Below are 16,369 nucleotides of genomic sequence, written 5' to 3' on the forward strand. Positions count from 1 at the left end.
GAAAAGGTTGATAAGGGAGTGGGAAAGGTTAATAAGTGTGTGAGAAGGGTTTATAAAGCCTTAAAAATATATAAATACTAAAATAAATATAAGGTTCCTACTTTGCGGATTTTCACCTGTCGCGGGGGGTGGGGGAGTGTCTAGAACGTAATATCCGTGGTAAGTGAGGGAATACTGTAGGGTTCTGAGAGCCCCCGTAGAAGAATGAGTAAAAAAAAAAATTTTAGGATTCAAGCTCTACTCTGCTACCAACTAGATGTGTCCCCTTGGGTACATTGCTTAACCTCCCTATGCTTCAGTTTCTTTATCTCTGAAGAGAAATTGTAATACCTGCCTCATAAGGATTTTTCGAGGATTAAATGAGATAATATCCATAGTAGTTGCTCAATTAATGCAACTGTTGGGTGTCTATAGTGGAGCATTGCAAGTGCTGGGGAGTAAGAAACTTTCCTCTACCCTCAAGGTTCTTTCTGTTGGTCTAATAATCAAATAGATATGAGACAATTTAGCAAGGGAAAATGACCAATTAATTACATACATCAGAGAGTCTGAGACCCCACATACATGAGATTTAAAAAACAGAAAGAAAAAGTGTGGTATATATGACATTCTGATCTAGGGACAAGGTAAGCCACATTGGGGACTCCTAAGTGTCATTGCAGGATGATAAGAGATGTTTAGTAATTAGAAGTTTGTCTTGCCCTATAAACAAGCAAAAAAAGATGATCTCTGATAATCTCTTATTGTGGGTAGGTCTCTACTTCAAATTTCTCCAGGTAGTTAATGGGGAGAGGGGTGTTCTCTTGAACCTGCAGGGTCTTGGTTGCCTTTAGCTCAGAAAAATCTGCATACCACAGAGGCATATCTTGGGGTGACTCGTTCTAAATTCCTGCAGAGGTTAACTTGAAGAATTAAGAGTCCATCTGAAGAAGAAAACATTGGTCCTGAGGAATGGTGGTGATGTGGGGCATGGGGTGAAGGGAAGGGAGGGAGGGCTGGCTCCAAACTCATCTAAGCCCTCACAGTTACAGGGTGGAACCTGGAGATAACCTGCAGGGGACGCCAGCCTCCAGGCTTTGGAAAGGCTGGAGGAGGGGAATGAGGGGGGAAGAGGTTTGACTGCGAATAACTTCTCAATTGTCTCAGTTAGGGAGAAGCCTTAGAAGTGGCAGTGGCAGCAGCGGCAGCAGCAGCAGCAGTAGCAGCAGCAGCTTTCTCTCCCATCAGTCTCTGCTCTGTGACTGGTGGGAACTTAAAAGGTCAGGTCACACATCTCAGCTGGCTAGCCTACTTGGCCCTTGAAGACCTGGGCTGGGGCTGATAGAGGCCAAAAGGAATCACCTTTTGGGACTTCCAAGAATGCTCTGGGGACCTATATCAGAAGGTTTGTGGGGTGAGGGAGAGACTGCACATGTGATGCAAAGATGCCACAGGCAGTGTCTGTGAGCCCTGTACGCATCCTGCCAACGACGTGCCTCCAGCATTAGGCTTGAGCCTGTCAAAGGCCCGAGTTTACCTGGGACAGTAAAGATTTCTACAGTTGGAGCAGGCTGAGCTCTGGGTACCAGTTTAACCTTGAAGCTGCTCAAGCTCTCCCAAAGCAGCCACCTTCTGTCCCTTCTTAACCAGTTTCCCTTAGGGAAAGGGGAATGATGTGGAGGAAGAGGAGGAGGATGTTCAAGACTCTTTCAACGCCCTTTTATCTAGTTCGGGGATACCCTGGGGTAGCCTGAACTTCAGGGACAGAACTGAGCGAAATAGATTGGTGGAGGAGGGTGGGAGATGCAAACTGGCTGACAGCTTCACAATCCCTTGAGAACGTTGGAATTTGCACCCCAATCCTCTCTTCATCCCCACCCTAGTCTATTCTGTAATCCAGGGACCTGTCTCTACTGAGTGATTTAGGCTCTCCTTTCCTCTCTGTCCCCAGATCAGCCCTGCACCGCCAACCTTTCAGTCCTGGGTTCACAGTCTCATTCGTTCGGGCCCTGCGTCGCAGGCACTGCTCTCCAGTTCGCCATCCACATCCGCGGCGAGCTGCGGGTGGGCGCGGGCCCTTTAAGAACAGCGGTCCGAGCGATCAGTAGCTTGGAAGAGAGTGCAGTCGCCTGGCGGGATCGGGAGGACGAGGTGCCCAGGACCATGCTCAGGGACCCGGTGTTCGCAGCCTAGCGAAGTCGGGGAGCGCCCCAACCACCCTACCCAACCTGCCAGTTCTCCTCAGACTTGAGGCCCGGGCCCTTCAGTGCTGCTCGCTCCGCCCCGGCCCGGCGCTGGCCCGGGCTGCCGAGACCAAGAGCCGGGACTCGTGTGCCGCAACCCGGAGTCTCCATCCTCGGCCCGTGACAGCGGGGAGCATCTCGGCCCGCAGCGGCGCGCGGGCACCTCAAGGTGAGTAGGTATGCAGGAGATGGGAGGTGGGTAAGTCGTCCGTGAGACAGTTCGGTGGCCGGGGTCGAGGGGGCGGTGGCTCAGTCCCGGTGGTGCGCAGGTCTCTGGGGAGTGCCCAGGACACAAGGACCAGGGCGCCGGCGGACCAGGGCATTGCGCCTACGGCTGCGGAGAGGACCAGAATCCTCCCATCCGCTTTCCCCTGTTCACCCTGACCTCACGCTGCTACCACCCTAACCTGCGAGCGGTCAGCCCCCGCCGCCCGCCCCTTCCCTCCTCCCCAACCCCCCGGTCCCCTGGGGCTGCAGGCCTCCGGGGTAAGAAGATCAGAGTCTCAGCTGGGAAGAGGGAGCGGGCTATGGCTTCGAAGGGTCGGGCGGGGGCCAAGCTGGGTTTGGGGCTGCCCGAGACCAAAGAGATGTTGAGACTGAGCGTTGCTGCACCGGCTCTGTGGGGCAGATGCTTTGGCTGTGGGAAAGAAGTAAGGTGCTCCCAGTAGCGTACCCACCCTGAGAAGGAGGTGGAGGTTGGTGGGGGCAGCAGTAGAAAACGAGGGAGCTTTGAGCCGGAGCTTGGGAGTCTGCCCTGAACTCAGAAGGCCCTCCTACTGCAGATTGCCAGAATGATGGCGGAGAAGGCGCTGGAGACCGTGGGCTGCGGACTAGGACCCGGGGCTGTGACCGTGGCTGTGGCGCTGGAAGACGGGGCGGAGCCCCCTGTGCTGACCACACACCTGAAGAAGGTGGAGAACCACATCACGGAAGCCCAGCGCTTCTCCCACCTACCTAAACGCTCATCTGTTGACATTGAATTCGTGGAGCTGTCCTATTCCGTGCGGGAGGGTCCCTGCTGGCGAAAACGGGGTAGGGAGCAGCCTGGTGGGGAGCTGTGGCCAGACCCTCCCCACAATGAGAGCATGAGGTCTGGATGTCCCCTGTTCTGTAAATCCTGCCCCAGTGGGCCCTGTAGGAACACTAAAATCTCAGCCCCTCACTGTGCACATAGACCCCAGTGCCAGGGTCTCGGTTCCCCCAACACCTGTGAGCCCTGTGAGACACTAGGTTTAATTAGTTATTGAAAGTTTCCTTTTCTAAGTTGACATTATGACTTCTGGTCCTTGAGGAGTTTTCCTTTCTTTGTTCTTGCCGAAGTCCTTCAAAGGTTTGACACAACAGATGACATCCTGTGTTACTAATAAGAAAACTGAGGCCCGTGTCACACAGCTAATAAGTGGTAGAGCTGGGACTAGAAGCTAGGTTTTATAGCTCTCCATGCATTTTTCTGTCAACATAAGAATGTCCGAAACTATAGAAAAAAAATCTGTAAGAGTTTACTAGAATTTGTTTAAACTGGGGACATGCCCAGAAGCAAGACCTCAATAGATTGTGAAAATGCTTCATGCTCTGGAGGACTGCTTGGCAGATGTTTTCATACATTTAGAATAAAAGGAGAGAGAATGTAAGGAAGGTTACATGAAAGCTGTTGGTGGTAGATTAGGGAGGTGGAAGAAAGCAAAGTGGGAAATCTGGAATTTAACATTTATGGTAAATAGAAATGGCAACAAGATAACAATGAGGACTTTCGGTGCATATGCTCTTGTGAGGGTGGTTACACACCTTCAGGATTTGGAAAAGATAATCTGACATTTCTAAGGTGTGTTAACCTAGGATGTACAAGAACAATGGACAGGACTCAGTTGGATAGAGATTCACCTTTTACTAAGGAGGCTACAGGCCTGGGCATGACTACCCACCAAGAGCTGCTCAGTTAGAAATTTATGATCAGACCATCCCTGTGAGGTTACTTTTAGTAACTGAGCTTGTCAGGCCTGCCATGGAGCCCCTGAAATTGTTGGACTTACAACGTAGTTCCCTCTTTCTTTCACAGTTTTTTTTCTCTCTCTTAATTTCCCTGCTAGAGCATTTATATCTCCTCCTCTTTTCCCCTATCAGTATTTGGGTAAGGTCTGGGGCTCTGAGTTCCTTTGAATTCCCTGTATCTCCTGCCCTGGGCAGGTTGGGCTAGGAATGGAGAGGCTGGGTTTTTTCCCCAGAGCCTGGCTGTGAGTCAGGGGTAGAGTTGGGACATTGTTCTTTGAGGTTTAAGAGGTAGATCTGAGGTGCTTTCAGAGCGGGGCTGAGCATGAGCTATTTCTGCAGAAAGTAATTACAGGTAGGCAGAGAGGGAAAAGAACAAAGGGTGTGGGAAGAGGGAGATTTCTGCCTTTTTGAGCTAAGTATTCATCACCAGTGTCTCCTAATTATATGTGACATTTCTTATTTTTCAGAACACTTTTAAATTAATTATTAACTATCTCACTTAATATTCACAATAACCCTATTATGTCCTTGGTAGGCAATATTACCATCTTTATTTTATAGATGAGGAAACAGAGGACCTAGAAGATTAAGTGATTTAAAATTACAAAGAGAGTTATTGGCTGAAGTGGAACTAGAATTTAGGTTCTCTCCTGCCCGAAGGCCTAGTAGGCCTCTTCCATGCTGAGCAGTTACGGTACAGCAGGAATTCACTTGCAAGCTGTGTGACCTTGGAAAGTCTGCTTACACTTCTTGGCCTCACTTTCCTCATCTTTAAACTGGAATGATAAGAATACCCACCACACAGGCTTGTTGCAAAACTCAGATGTTATCTGTGAAAATGCTTTGTGAAAAGCAAATGCAAGACATTTGTATTAGGCATCAGTGTTCAATTTAGTGCTTAGCTGTGGTTAAATGAGGGGGAAGGTTCATTATTGCTAGTTTCTCTCCCGGCAAAAGAAATCACTTCCCAGGAGTGGCTCTGAAAGGCATATGCTGAAGCACAGAAACATCTGTCTTTTGGATTGATGGTGGTGATGACTGAGGCAGAGGACTGGAACTCGTGACTTCCCCTCTCCCAGTAAGCAACTTGTTGTGTGACCTTGGGTGAGTCACTGGATGTCCCTGGGCCCTAGTTGCCTCATCCATGTTGCTACAGCAGCAACTAAGGTAGTGAACGTTGTAAACTGTAAAGCACCATCCAGGCAGTTGGTGTGATCAAGATCCCACAGTTGGCAGCAGCTCTTCTCCTTCTGACAGAATGTCCCAGAGGGACAGATATCTGGGTCCGGTGGAGAGAGGGTGAAAGACCATATCCCTTCACTGTCTCTACTAAGGAGATAGAGTAGAGAGGGAATTGGGCTCTGTGGGGTTTGGAGAGGATGGCAGTGAGCAAAGTACCTGGTAGGGGATTGGTGTTTTGGCCTCACTGAGGCAAGTCTGCAAGCATAGCAGGCAGGGCCCACCTCCTTGGCTTTGTTCTTCCTCTTCTCTCCCTTGTCTCACCAGGTGACCCATGTAGTCTCTGCCCTCTGCTCCCTGGACCGTATTACATATATGATCCTATAAAGGTTCTCCAAAGCCTGGAGAACATTTGTCTTCCCTTTCTCTTTCATAATGTTGCTCATCCTTCAAGACTTAGGGCAAATACTACCACTTCCACAAGCCATTTCTGATTTTCCCCTAGCTTCTCCACGCTCATCAATTCCATTGTCTGCATCCTCATTCTGCATTATTTATACTTTTGTTATATCCCTTATTTTGTCGTTCCTCAGATCAATAGTTTTTTGTTTTATTTTTTTACCTAGACTATGATCTTCTTGAGTGCAGGATCTGTCTTCCTCGTTTTCTAGTCCAGTGTCTGGTACAGAGCTTGGAGTGCATTTGTCAAATAGAATTAATAATAAAATGTAACCTTTTTTAAAAAAGGCAAATTAAAAAAAATATATATATTATTTATTTATTTTTAGAGAGAGGGGAAGAGAGTGAGAAAGAGGGGGAGAGAAACATCAATGTGTGGTTGCCTCTCATGCACCCCCAACTGGGGACCTGTGCCCTGACTGGGAATTGAAACAGCAATCTTTGGTTCGCAGGCCGGTGCTCAATCCACTGAGAAATGTCACTTTTTCATGCACTCTTTGTACCAAGCACTGTCATATGCTTTACATATATTATCTCACTGAATCTTTATAACAACCCTATGAGAGAAAGACTATCATCCTCATTTTACAGATGAGTGATCTGGAGCTCAGAGAGGTAAAGCACTTGCTCAAGATCACACAACTGGTAAGTGTGGAACCAGAATTTGAACCTAGATTCACTTGACTCCAAACCAGTGCATATGCTGCCTCCCAGTGAGTGAATGGAAGGTGAGATTTTACTGGCCCATGGCTTTTTCTAAATGAGGCCAAAGCTCTAAGAACACATGTTCAGGGAACGAACACCATTGAGCATTTGGTTGCCAGACAGTCTGCTGAGGTTACAAAGATGAGTAAGACAAAGATCCTGCCCTCAAGGAGCTCACTGGCTAAGAGACTGGAGGAGGGAGGCACGGACAGTAACAACACATTGGTATATGAGAAGTGGTATGGGAACAGAGAGGACAGTCAGCAAGCTCAGGCTGGATCATTGGGAAAGTCTTCCTGGAGGAGGTGAGAGTGTGACCCCTGTGTTTATAGAAGAGGATCAGGCTTTTCTATAACCCTGACCCCTCTCCATGCGTATCCGTGAGATGGGAGGCTTTCCCATGGCTTTCAGAGGAGTATTATCGCCTCTGGTTCTTGACATTAGTAGCAGTCACTTCTATGGGGACAGAATAGAGGGTGTGGGTTATTGTTGGGACTCTGAGGGTCACTCCTCCATCCTAACCAATTCCCCCGAGTAATGTCTGCTTATGTTACTGATAGCCACGGTTGCTTCTAAAAGTTTGGGATGCCTCTGTTCACTACAGCCCTTATCAAAAGTTCCTCCCTCCATCACTGCAGGTTATAAGACCCTCCTCAAGTGCCTGTCAGGTAAATTCTGCCGCCGGGAGCTAATTGGCATCATGGGCCCCTCAGGGGCTGGCAAATCCACATTCATGAACATCTTGGCAGGATACAGGTGAGGACATAGCTGGGCTGGAATGGGGACAGAACCCAGGAAGAAGGATGCCCTGGGGAGCACAGAAGGTATTCTGAAGTAGCCTTGACCCCCATCCCCAACTTATGTTCCTATAGGGAGTGTGGAATGAAAGGACAGATCCTGGTCAATGGGAAGTCACGGGAACTGAGGACCTTCCGCAAGATGTCCTGTTACATCATGCAAGATGACATGCTGCTGCCACATCTCACAGTGCTGGAAGCTATGATGGTAAGGGCTGAATGGCCATCCCCTCCTCCCCTTTGCCCCTTCTGTCTGCTGTCCCCATCCTCCTTGTTGGCTAAGGGTTAAGGAAGTGGCCTCCTCTCACACATAGTTGACCTGCCTGTTCTCTGGGCCTCAGGTCTCTGCTAACCTGAAGCTGAGTGAGAAGCAAGAGGTGAAGAAGGAGCTGGTGAGTGGTAAAGGGGAAGGGGAGGAATGGGACAGCCATCCTTTTTTGGTGCTACTGAGTTCTGGGGCCCTACGCTGGGGAGTGGGAGAATGGTGTTAAAGTCTGGCATTCTAGATTTAAAGGAGATGCTTCTTTAAATTGGAGTGGTACACAGGAAAGCAGAGACTGAAGCTGATCTGGGGTTGGGACGGGATTCTGACAGGTGACAGAAATCCTGACAGCATTGGGCCTGATGTCCTGCTCCCACACGAGGACAGCCCTGCTCTCTGGTGGGCAGAGGAAGCGCCTGGCTATCGCCCTGGATCTGGTCAACAACCCACCTGTCATGTTCTTTGATGAGCCCACCAGGTAGTTCTCCCCCTTCTTTCCCACCCTGAGCTAGGGCTGGAGGCTGCATCTGTTCTACTGCTGGGTGCTAGAGCCTATGTTTTCAACCCCCAGGGGCCAAGATAAAGGCTTTTTCCTCATTTCCCTCCCTGCCAATTCTGTTGTCATAGCAGCCCCATCCTTCACACAGGCAGAAATCCCGATGTCCTCCTTGATTGATGCCTCCCTCTCCTTCTCTCCCAAACAACCAAGCATTAGTCACCAAGTCCTGCAGATTCTACCTCCTTTTGCTGTCTCTCAGATTCACCCCACCCCCATCTCTAATGCCAGTGTTAAGTTCAGGACATCATCAACTCTTGTCTGCATTTCTGCAGCAGACTCCTGTTTCCTCATCTCTAGTCTCTCCCAGCCAATCCTTCCTTCAAGCTGCTGCCAGAATGAACTTTCTAAAAAACAAGTCTGGCAATACTCACTCCCCTATTTAACAACATGCAATGGTGCCCGTTTGCCCTCAGAATAAAGTCAGAGGACTTATAAGGTTCTGTTCTGAACCTACTTCTCTGACCTCATATCTTGCTTCATGCTGTCTTTCATTTTATTCTCTAATAATATCGAATTGCTTATAACTCCTTAGTGAAGCCGTGTGTTTCATGCCTCTGAGTTTTGCACATGCTGTGTCTTCTGCCTGAAATGCCCTTCACCACCGCACCTACCTGTCCACCTTCATCAGGTTTAGTTCTTTTTTCTTCCAGATTCACTCAGAAACCTCTGACTGCCCTGCAACATCCTTGTACAGAAGGGCTGAATACAGTACTCCTCCTTTCACACCATGTGAATAGAATACAGCACATTCCACATCATCACAAATGATCTGTGCACTTAACTGTCCTAGAGCCTACATCTTATTTGTTCATCATTGCAATCCCAGTGCCTGGCATTCAGCAGATGCTCAATACATGCTTGTTAAAATGAACAGTGCTCTGGGTTTCTTGGTACCTCCAAATGCCTGGATCATAGTGTATACAGGATATAGGGGTGGCCAGAGTGACCTCTTTCTGCCAGCTCCATCCCATTTGTAGTAGCTGCTCCACCCCCAAACACTCCCTTCTCTTGGCTCTGCCCACCTCACCTCCCCACCACCCCCATGGCTTCTCTCTGGACAGTGGTCTAGACAGTGCCTCCTGTTTCCAAGTTGTGTCCCTCATGAAGTCCCTGGCCCAGGGAGGCCGTACCATCATCTGCACCATCCACCAGCCCAGTGCCAAGCTTTTTGAGATGTTTGACAAGGTGAGTGTCTCTGGTCCTCAAAGATGACTTGCCTGGACAGGGAGAGGGAAGAGGGTCAATAGAGGTGCTGGTGAGGCCTTCCTGGCCCACTGGTCTTGTTTTCTTCACCCTTCTCTTTCCACCTCAGCTCTACATCCTGAGCCAGGGTCAGTGCATCTTCAAGGGTATGGTCACCAATCTTATCCCCTATTTGAAGGGCCTCGGCTTGCACTGCCCCACCTATCACAACCCAGCTGACTTCAGTGAGTGAGGGGCTGTTGGTAGGGGCTGGGATATGAGGGGCTGTTGGTAGGGGCTGGGATATGAGGGGCTGTTGGTAGGGGCTGGGATATGAGGGGCTGTTGGTAGGGGCTGGGATATGAGGGGCTGTTGGTAGGGGCTGGGATATGAGGGGCTGTTGGTAGGGGCTGGGATATGAGGGGCTGTTGGTAGGGGCTGGGATATGAGCGGGAACCAAAACTGGGGGCTTGGGTCATGCACTCAGGCCTTCTGGAGATAGAGATATCACTGTCACCTGCCTTCAACACATACCCAAGGAGGGGCTGGCTTGCCCTTGGGAACAAGGATAGGTCTTAGCTGAGCACTCCTCTCTGTACTCCCCAGTCATTGAGGTGGCCTCTGGTGAGTATGGAGACCTGAACCCCATGCTGTTCAGGGCTGTGCAGAACGGTCTGTGCGCTATGGCTGAAAAGAAGACCAGCTCTGAGAAGAATGAGATCCCCACCTCCTGCCCACCTTGCCCTCCGGTGAGTAGGGGTGAAGAGGGCAGAGTGTAGAGTAGGGGAGGGGAGAAGGGATCATGACAATGGCCTTGCCAAAGAGGCCAAAGAGGCTGTCCCTCAGAGGCACACAACCATTGGATACTAAGAAGAACCTAGGACTTGGAATAGACCTATTATTAACAGCTGTGTGACTTTGGACACCTTACTTAACTTCTTTGAGCTTCTGCTTTCTCATTCATTTATTCCTTTGGCAAGTTTTTACTGAGCATCTGTAGTGTGTTGTCCTCAGTGCCAGCACAGTGCCACCCATAAGTTAGACTGATTCAGTCTCTGGCCTCCTGGCCAGTGTGGCTTACTGTCATTTCCAACCTGGAGGTGTTGATACTAAACTCACAGAGTTATTGAGTTGACTAAGATCATCATGTATAGCTCTTTGCTCTGTAGCTGGTTATAGCCAGTGTTTGTTCAGTGTCAGTTCTCCTCCTTAAATATGATACTATAACCCTTGGTAGCAGGAATCATTGTTTTGTTGTTGTCATTATCCCCTTCATTATTATTGTTAAAAAATATTATTGAGAAAGTGATGGCATAAAGGTATTATACCCTTAGGATAAATGTTTTATGATGGATTAAAGAGAAGTGACTGATCTACCAGTGGCCCTTGTGGGTGTCCTTGACTCCCTTTGTATCTCCTTCCTCCTAAGTTTTTATCCTTCTTCCTGTGTTTCTCTGTATCTCACTCTGATTCATGCCCAAAGACCACTTGCCAGACACACAACTCAATGGTGATGACTTCTCCTTCTGTAGACCTGGAGGACCTCTGCCCTGGGGAAGGGCTCAGGGGTTTTCCCATTCCCTGGGCTGGGTGTGCAGTGGATGTGGGGTAGGCTCACTTGATCCAATTTTCTCTTTCCCAGGAAGTGGATGCCATTGAAAGCCACAACTTTGCCACCAGCACCCTCACACAGTTCTGCATTCTCTTCAAGAGGACCTTCTTATCCATCCTCAGGGACATGGTGAGGCATCAAGTTCAGGAAGAGGAGGCTGGCATAAGCCTAGCCTTTTGGGGAATAGGATCCTAGCAGCACTCCCCGACCTCCACAGTACACCTATGGGTCTATGTGCCTGAGAGGCTAGCTCCAAGTTCTTACCCCAGTGTAGCTGCTCATCCCTAGCCTGTGACCCATCCCCTCTCCTTGTGATGTCCTTGTGATGACCTTGTACACAGGTCCTGACCCACCTGCGGTTCATGTCCCACGTGGTGATTGGTGTGCTCATTGGTCTCCTCTACCTGCACATTGGCGATGATGCCAGCAAGGTCTTCAACAACACGGGCTGCCTCTTCTTCTCCATGCTATTCCTCATGTTTGCTGCCCTTATGCCGACTGTGCTTACTTGTGAGCTGAGCTGCCCTAGGCGGGGGCGGGGATGCTGAGGCATGGAGTAAAAGCCAGGGTTTCGTCCAGCTTTGCCTAATCTTCTTGTATTCTCAGTCCCCTTAGAGATGGCAGTCTTCATGAGGGAGCATCTCAACTACTGGTACAGCCTCAAAGCATATTACCTGGCCAAGACCATGGCTGATGTGCCCTTTCAGGTGAGCCTCTTCCTCCCACCTGCCCACCGCTTCCCTCCCATTTTTCTTCTTCCATCCTTCCTTGCTTGCCTCCCTCAAACTTATCACCTCGTCTTTTCCTTAACTTATACTCTCTTAGAAAATAGGAGGTGAGTACCTACCATGCACCAGGCTCTGTATCAGGCAGGGACACAGCAGTGAACGGATATTGTCTTGTCCTTGTGGAACTAATTTTCTAGTGGGAGTGACTGATGACAAACAGAAAATGATAAAAATAATAACACTACAGATGACTCTGTAGATTTTATTTGAAGCAGTAGAGAATAGTGTAGGCTCTGGAGCCTTACTGCTACTTGCTACCTGTGAGACACTGGGCAAGGTATCACATGTCTTTTTGCTTTAGTGTCCCCATCTGTAAAATGGACTGATGATAGTATCTACTTTGGGAATGGTAGTGAGAATTAAATGAGTTAATACAGATAAAGTACTTAGAATGGTGCTTGGCACATACTGACGTGCCCAATAAATGTTAACTCTTTTGGGTTGCTGTTATTGTCACCACTGCCCTATTTCAAGAACTAGGGCCACCAATAATCCATATGGCACCTTTGTGCAACTTAGAAAAAGGTGCCCCTTCCTCAGAATGGATGCTGCACTGTGCCAGGGTGCATGGCTTTATGAGAGGGCACAACTGTATCTCAGCCTCTGGCTGCCTCTTGATTAGGTGTCCTTGTGCAGGGAATGACCTGTATGACTGTATGTAGTAGGTTTGGTCCTCGCACTTTAACAGGGAAGGGAGGCTGCGCCAGTGGGGACAAAACTCATATGCAGAGTTAATTAATTAATAATATAAGGAATAAGCCGGTCCATGTGGGAAGGACTTGAAGAGCTCAGAAGATGGAGAAGTTACTGTGCCCAAACTGGTCAGAGTGGGCCAAATGGAAGAGATGAGACTGGAAGATGAATGAGATTCATGTGGCCAGGGAGGAAGGGGACATGTGACCTGGGTGGAGCAGTATTGAACAAGAGTACGGAGGCAGGGCTAGGCATGGGCATTCTAAGAATAGCTGTTCTAGAGGCTCCTGCCAGGGTGAAGGGGGAGCTTTTGGCTGCTGTGCCCCTGGCTCACAACCCTCTCTGCCCAGCTCTATGCCATTCCCCAGGTGGTGTGCCCAGTGGTGTACTGCAGCATCATGTACTGGATGACAGGCCAGCCAGCTGAGACCAGCCGCTTCCTGCTCTTCGCGGCTCTGGCAATTGCTACAGCCTTGGTGGCCCAGTCTTTGGGGCTACTCATTGGAGCTGCCTCCAACTCCCTACAGGTGGGAAGGCTGGCATTTGGGGACCCCAGGAAGGGAGGAATCAGGGGCTGGCATAAGGATTGGAAGAGATTTGTGGGAAACCTTGGGCCCACCCCCGTCCTAGATCTGTCCTGGTCACCCCTGTGATGGCCTGGTCCCCTTCCCTCCCCTCCAGGTGGCCACTTTTGTGGGCCCAGTTACTGCCATTCCTGTCCTCTTGTTCTCCGGTTTCTTTGTCAGCTTCAAGACCATTCCCACTTACCTGCAATGGAGCTCCTATCTCTCCTATGTCAGGTTAGTGCCTGCTTCCCTGGCCATCTGCCCTTGCTCCTTCCTGCAGGAGGCTGTGCCCCAGGGAGGAGAGAGCTGCATCTGGGCTCTGGCAGTTTGCCTAGGGAGCAGTGGCCCTCTACTCTGTATCCTTCTCTGGTGCTCCTGCTTGCCTAGGTATGGCTTTGAGGGTGTGATTCTGACCATCTACGGCATGGAGCGAGGTGACCTGACCTGCTCGGAGGAGCCCTGCCCTTTCCGGGAGCCACAGAGTGTACTCCGAGAGCTGGATGTGGAGGGTGCCAAGCTCTACATGGACTTCCTTGTCTTGGGCATCTTCTTCCTGGCCCTGCGGCTGCTGGCATACCTTGTGCTCCGGTACCGCGTCAAGTCTGAGAGATAGAGCTTTGCCCTGGCCTGTGGACCAGCCCCGCCCTGCAGCAGGAAGTCCCCAGCTCCAGCCCTTTGGGATTGTTTTAACCTCTTAGACTTGAGCACTGGTTACTGGTGCAGCCACCCTCTCCTCTCTCAGCTCCTCCACAAGCTGGTGGGCTGACTGTGCTCCTGGCCTTGGCCCTTGGAGTCGGGGTACAGCCCCCTATGCTGTGCCCAGGAGTCTTCCCAAATTGATGTGGTTTGTAGCTTCCTCCCTCCTTCCTCTAATACCTGCATGCAAAGACCGCTGGGAGGCTACCACCCTCCTTCCTGCCCTCAGCACCCTCCTCTGTTGTCTTCCTGGTACCCTTGGGCTCTCCAGGCCCCCACATGCAACTGACCAAAGTGGCCCTTTCTGGGGGTCCCAACCACACAAGTGTTTGTAAATTGAGCTTTATAAGGTTGGGGCTCCAGGGCTGGGCCCTGATGGTGTCCCTAGAGGACCCAGTTGGACATTGGAATGGAGCAGGAAAGGACTCTGGAAGTCTCTTCCTCCTCCTTACCTTCTTTCCCCCACCACCTCAGACCCCGGCTGGTTTAGACAATCTGCTGGAACAGAAGCTGGGTTTTCTGTCTGGGTCATCGTCCAAATCCTGGGGATTGGAGCAGCCTAGGGTCATGGGATGCCCCTCCCTCCTTCCCATCACCTTTGGTGGGGGTAGGGCCTTGTGGGACCTCTGCAATAATGTCTCTTTCTGTCCCACCTGGCACTGGAACTGGAGAATGCACTTTATTCTGGGGGAGGGGGTGAATGGGAGAAGACCCACACCTCCTTTCTCACTGCCCCTGCCACACAGTCCTACAATGCTCCCTCCCCTCTCCAGAGTTACAGGCACATACATGTGAACAGGCAATATCAGCCCTCCATACCCTTGCTGTCCCTGATGGGTCAGAGGAAGAGTGATGGTGGGATGGTGGTGGTGGATACTGCGGGGAGGGCAGTGCCAATCTCCTCCTGGGGGGGGTCTCACTTTGACTGTAAGGATGAGGCTGGTGCTGTCCAGGACATCTTCTGGATCTGTGTCTATTCCAGTCTTCCTTCTCTCCCAAGCCAGGGGTGGCACCAGGAGCATTCGCTCCCTGGAGTTCAGCATCTAACACAAGCACAAGCATGAGCATAAGTTGGTATTAGCCACTGCCACCACACGGCCCTTTTGTGTGTCAAGCTGGTATTCTAACTCCTCCACTTCTCCCCCAGCCATTTGCTGCTCATTCAGACTTCTTTCCATGTCTCTTTACACTCTTATCATCAGCCAAGTTGGCCCCTGCGCACCAGGGTGACAGACATCTGGGGCATGTCTGGCTTTCCTGGTGGGTCCAGGCTCCTTCTACTTCTGATACCCTTTCCCTAGGGCTCTTTTCTCTCTTTATTATTGTGCATATACCTCTCTACTTTCCCTCATCCTGCCACAGATTCTCCCCATTACACAGAGATGCCAGTTGTATTTGTGGGATTTCACCCATTATTAATAAAACTTATATTTATACAGTGTACAGTGTCTATATGTGTGTGGGTCTGGTACCTGGTACCATGGGTTGTGAGGGAGTCTTCAGAGCACTTGATAAGAAGTCTGTGAGCTTTAGGAAACCTGAGGCAGGGAAGGGGTAAGTTCCAGATATGAGATATGTCCAGAAAGTATCCAGCCACATAATATGAAAAATAGAGACATTTAAAGAAGATACAAGATATAAGAAACATTGTACATAGCCCAATGACGCCTCAGTCCCCTTCACAGTAGGCACCTTGGGACCTCACAGTTCTTCCAGCATCTCTTCCACTGTTCAAAACACTCTGCAAAATTCTTTGTTGGAATCGCCATCAGCTGTCCCATCATATTTTCCTGAATCTCATTGATCATCTGCAATCTCTTCCCTTTCAAAGGTGATTTTAGTTTCCCTTAGCTATGGCCATCTGAATCATCCAAATAGTTTCTGCAGAAGAATGTTCGAGCTTAAGGCAAAATTTGATGCAGATTCATTTCTCTACTTGCTCAGTTATTTTGAATGCAATGGCCACATGGTATACACACTCTCTCAATGACATCTATCACCCCCCATTCACTCGTACAGTGAAGTTGTCATTGTTTATGCATGTGCATTCCAGTCCACTCTTCTTGACTGCCAGGTTACATTCATGTCACACAAACCATTCTTGCTACATTAACAATGGCTAGACTTTCTCCAGACCTCGTATGTCAAGCTGTAAATGTGTATATTATAAAGTATCTAAACCATGTTTTACATCTTACAGATGCGTCGTGTTTATTATCTCAAGAGAGTCCCATGACAATCCTGCATTATTCCTCATGATAACCCATTTTGCAATGGGAGAACTGAGACTTGGAGTAAGTCATTTGTCCATAGATTCTTATCTAATGAATGTGGAACCAGGCCTGGGAACCAGGTCTTTTACCTCTAGACTTCTTAGACTCCTCATTCTTTTCTTTTTTAATTTTATTTTTCTTCTAAAAAGAAAACAGGAAGGAGAGAATCCTGTGAAACTAATAAGGCATCAGAGGTGCTTTCAAACAATTCTTTTCATAGAGAAATTTCTGAACAAGTACACTTTTGTGTGTAGTGGGTATCTTCCTTTCCTCCTGGGTGAAGTGAGCAAGAGAAGACTTATCATCACCAGTGAGCGAGCTATGTGACCAGAGCTTGAATCCAGGAAGTCCAAAACAGTCTTAATCCTTTCTTATTCTGTCTGGGGG

General features: G+C 49.3%; 1 protein-coding gene across 1 annotated transcript; it reads left to right on the forward strand.

Annotated features, from left to right (window-relative positions):
- Positions 1-2,113: 2,113 nt before the first annotated feature.
- On the forward strand, positions 2,114-15,152 carry ABCG4 (ATP binding cassette subfamily G member 4). The gene is made up of 15 exons (XM_090267900.1): positions 2,114-2,391; positions 3,005-3,254; positions 7,193-7,310; positions 7,427-7,559; positions 7,693-7,743; positions 7,946-8,091; positions 9,234-9,357; positions 9,485-9,599; positions 9,961-10,103; positions 10,997-11,095; positions 11,308-11,485; positions 11,573-11,673; positions 12,816-12,974; positions 13,129-13,247; positions 13,401-15,152. Exons 2-15 carry the CDS (start codon positions 3,014-3,016, stop codon positions 13,624-13,626), a joined length of 1,953 nt encoding a protein of 650 aa, XP_090124026.1. The 5' UTR covers positions 2,114-2,391; positions 3,005-3,013; the 3' UTR covers positions 13,627-15,152.
- Positions 15,153-16,369: the final 1,217 nt, after the last annotated feature.

This window comes from Furipterus horrens, unplaced genomic scaffold (assembly GCF_987537825.1).
Source record: "Furipterus horrens unplaced genomic scaffold, mFurHor1.1.pri manual_scaffold_2, whole genome shotgun sequence".
NCBI classification, from domain to species: Eukaryota; Metazoa; Chordata; class Mammalia; order Chiroptera; family Furipteridae; genus Furipterus; species Furipterus horrens.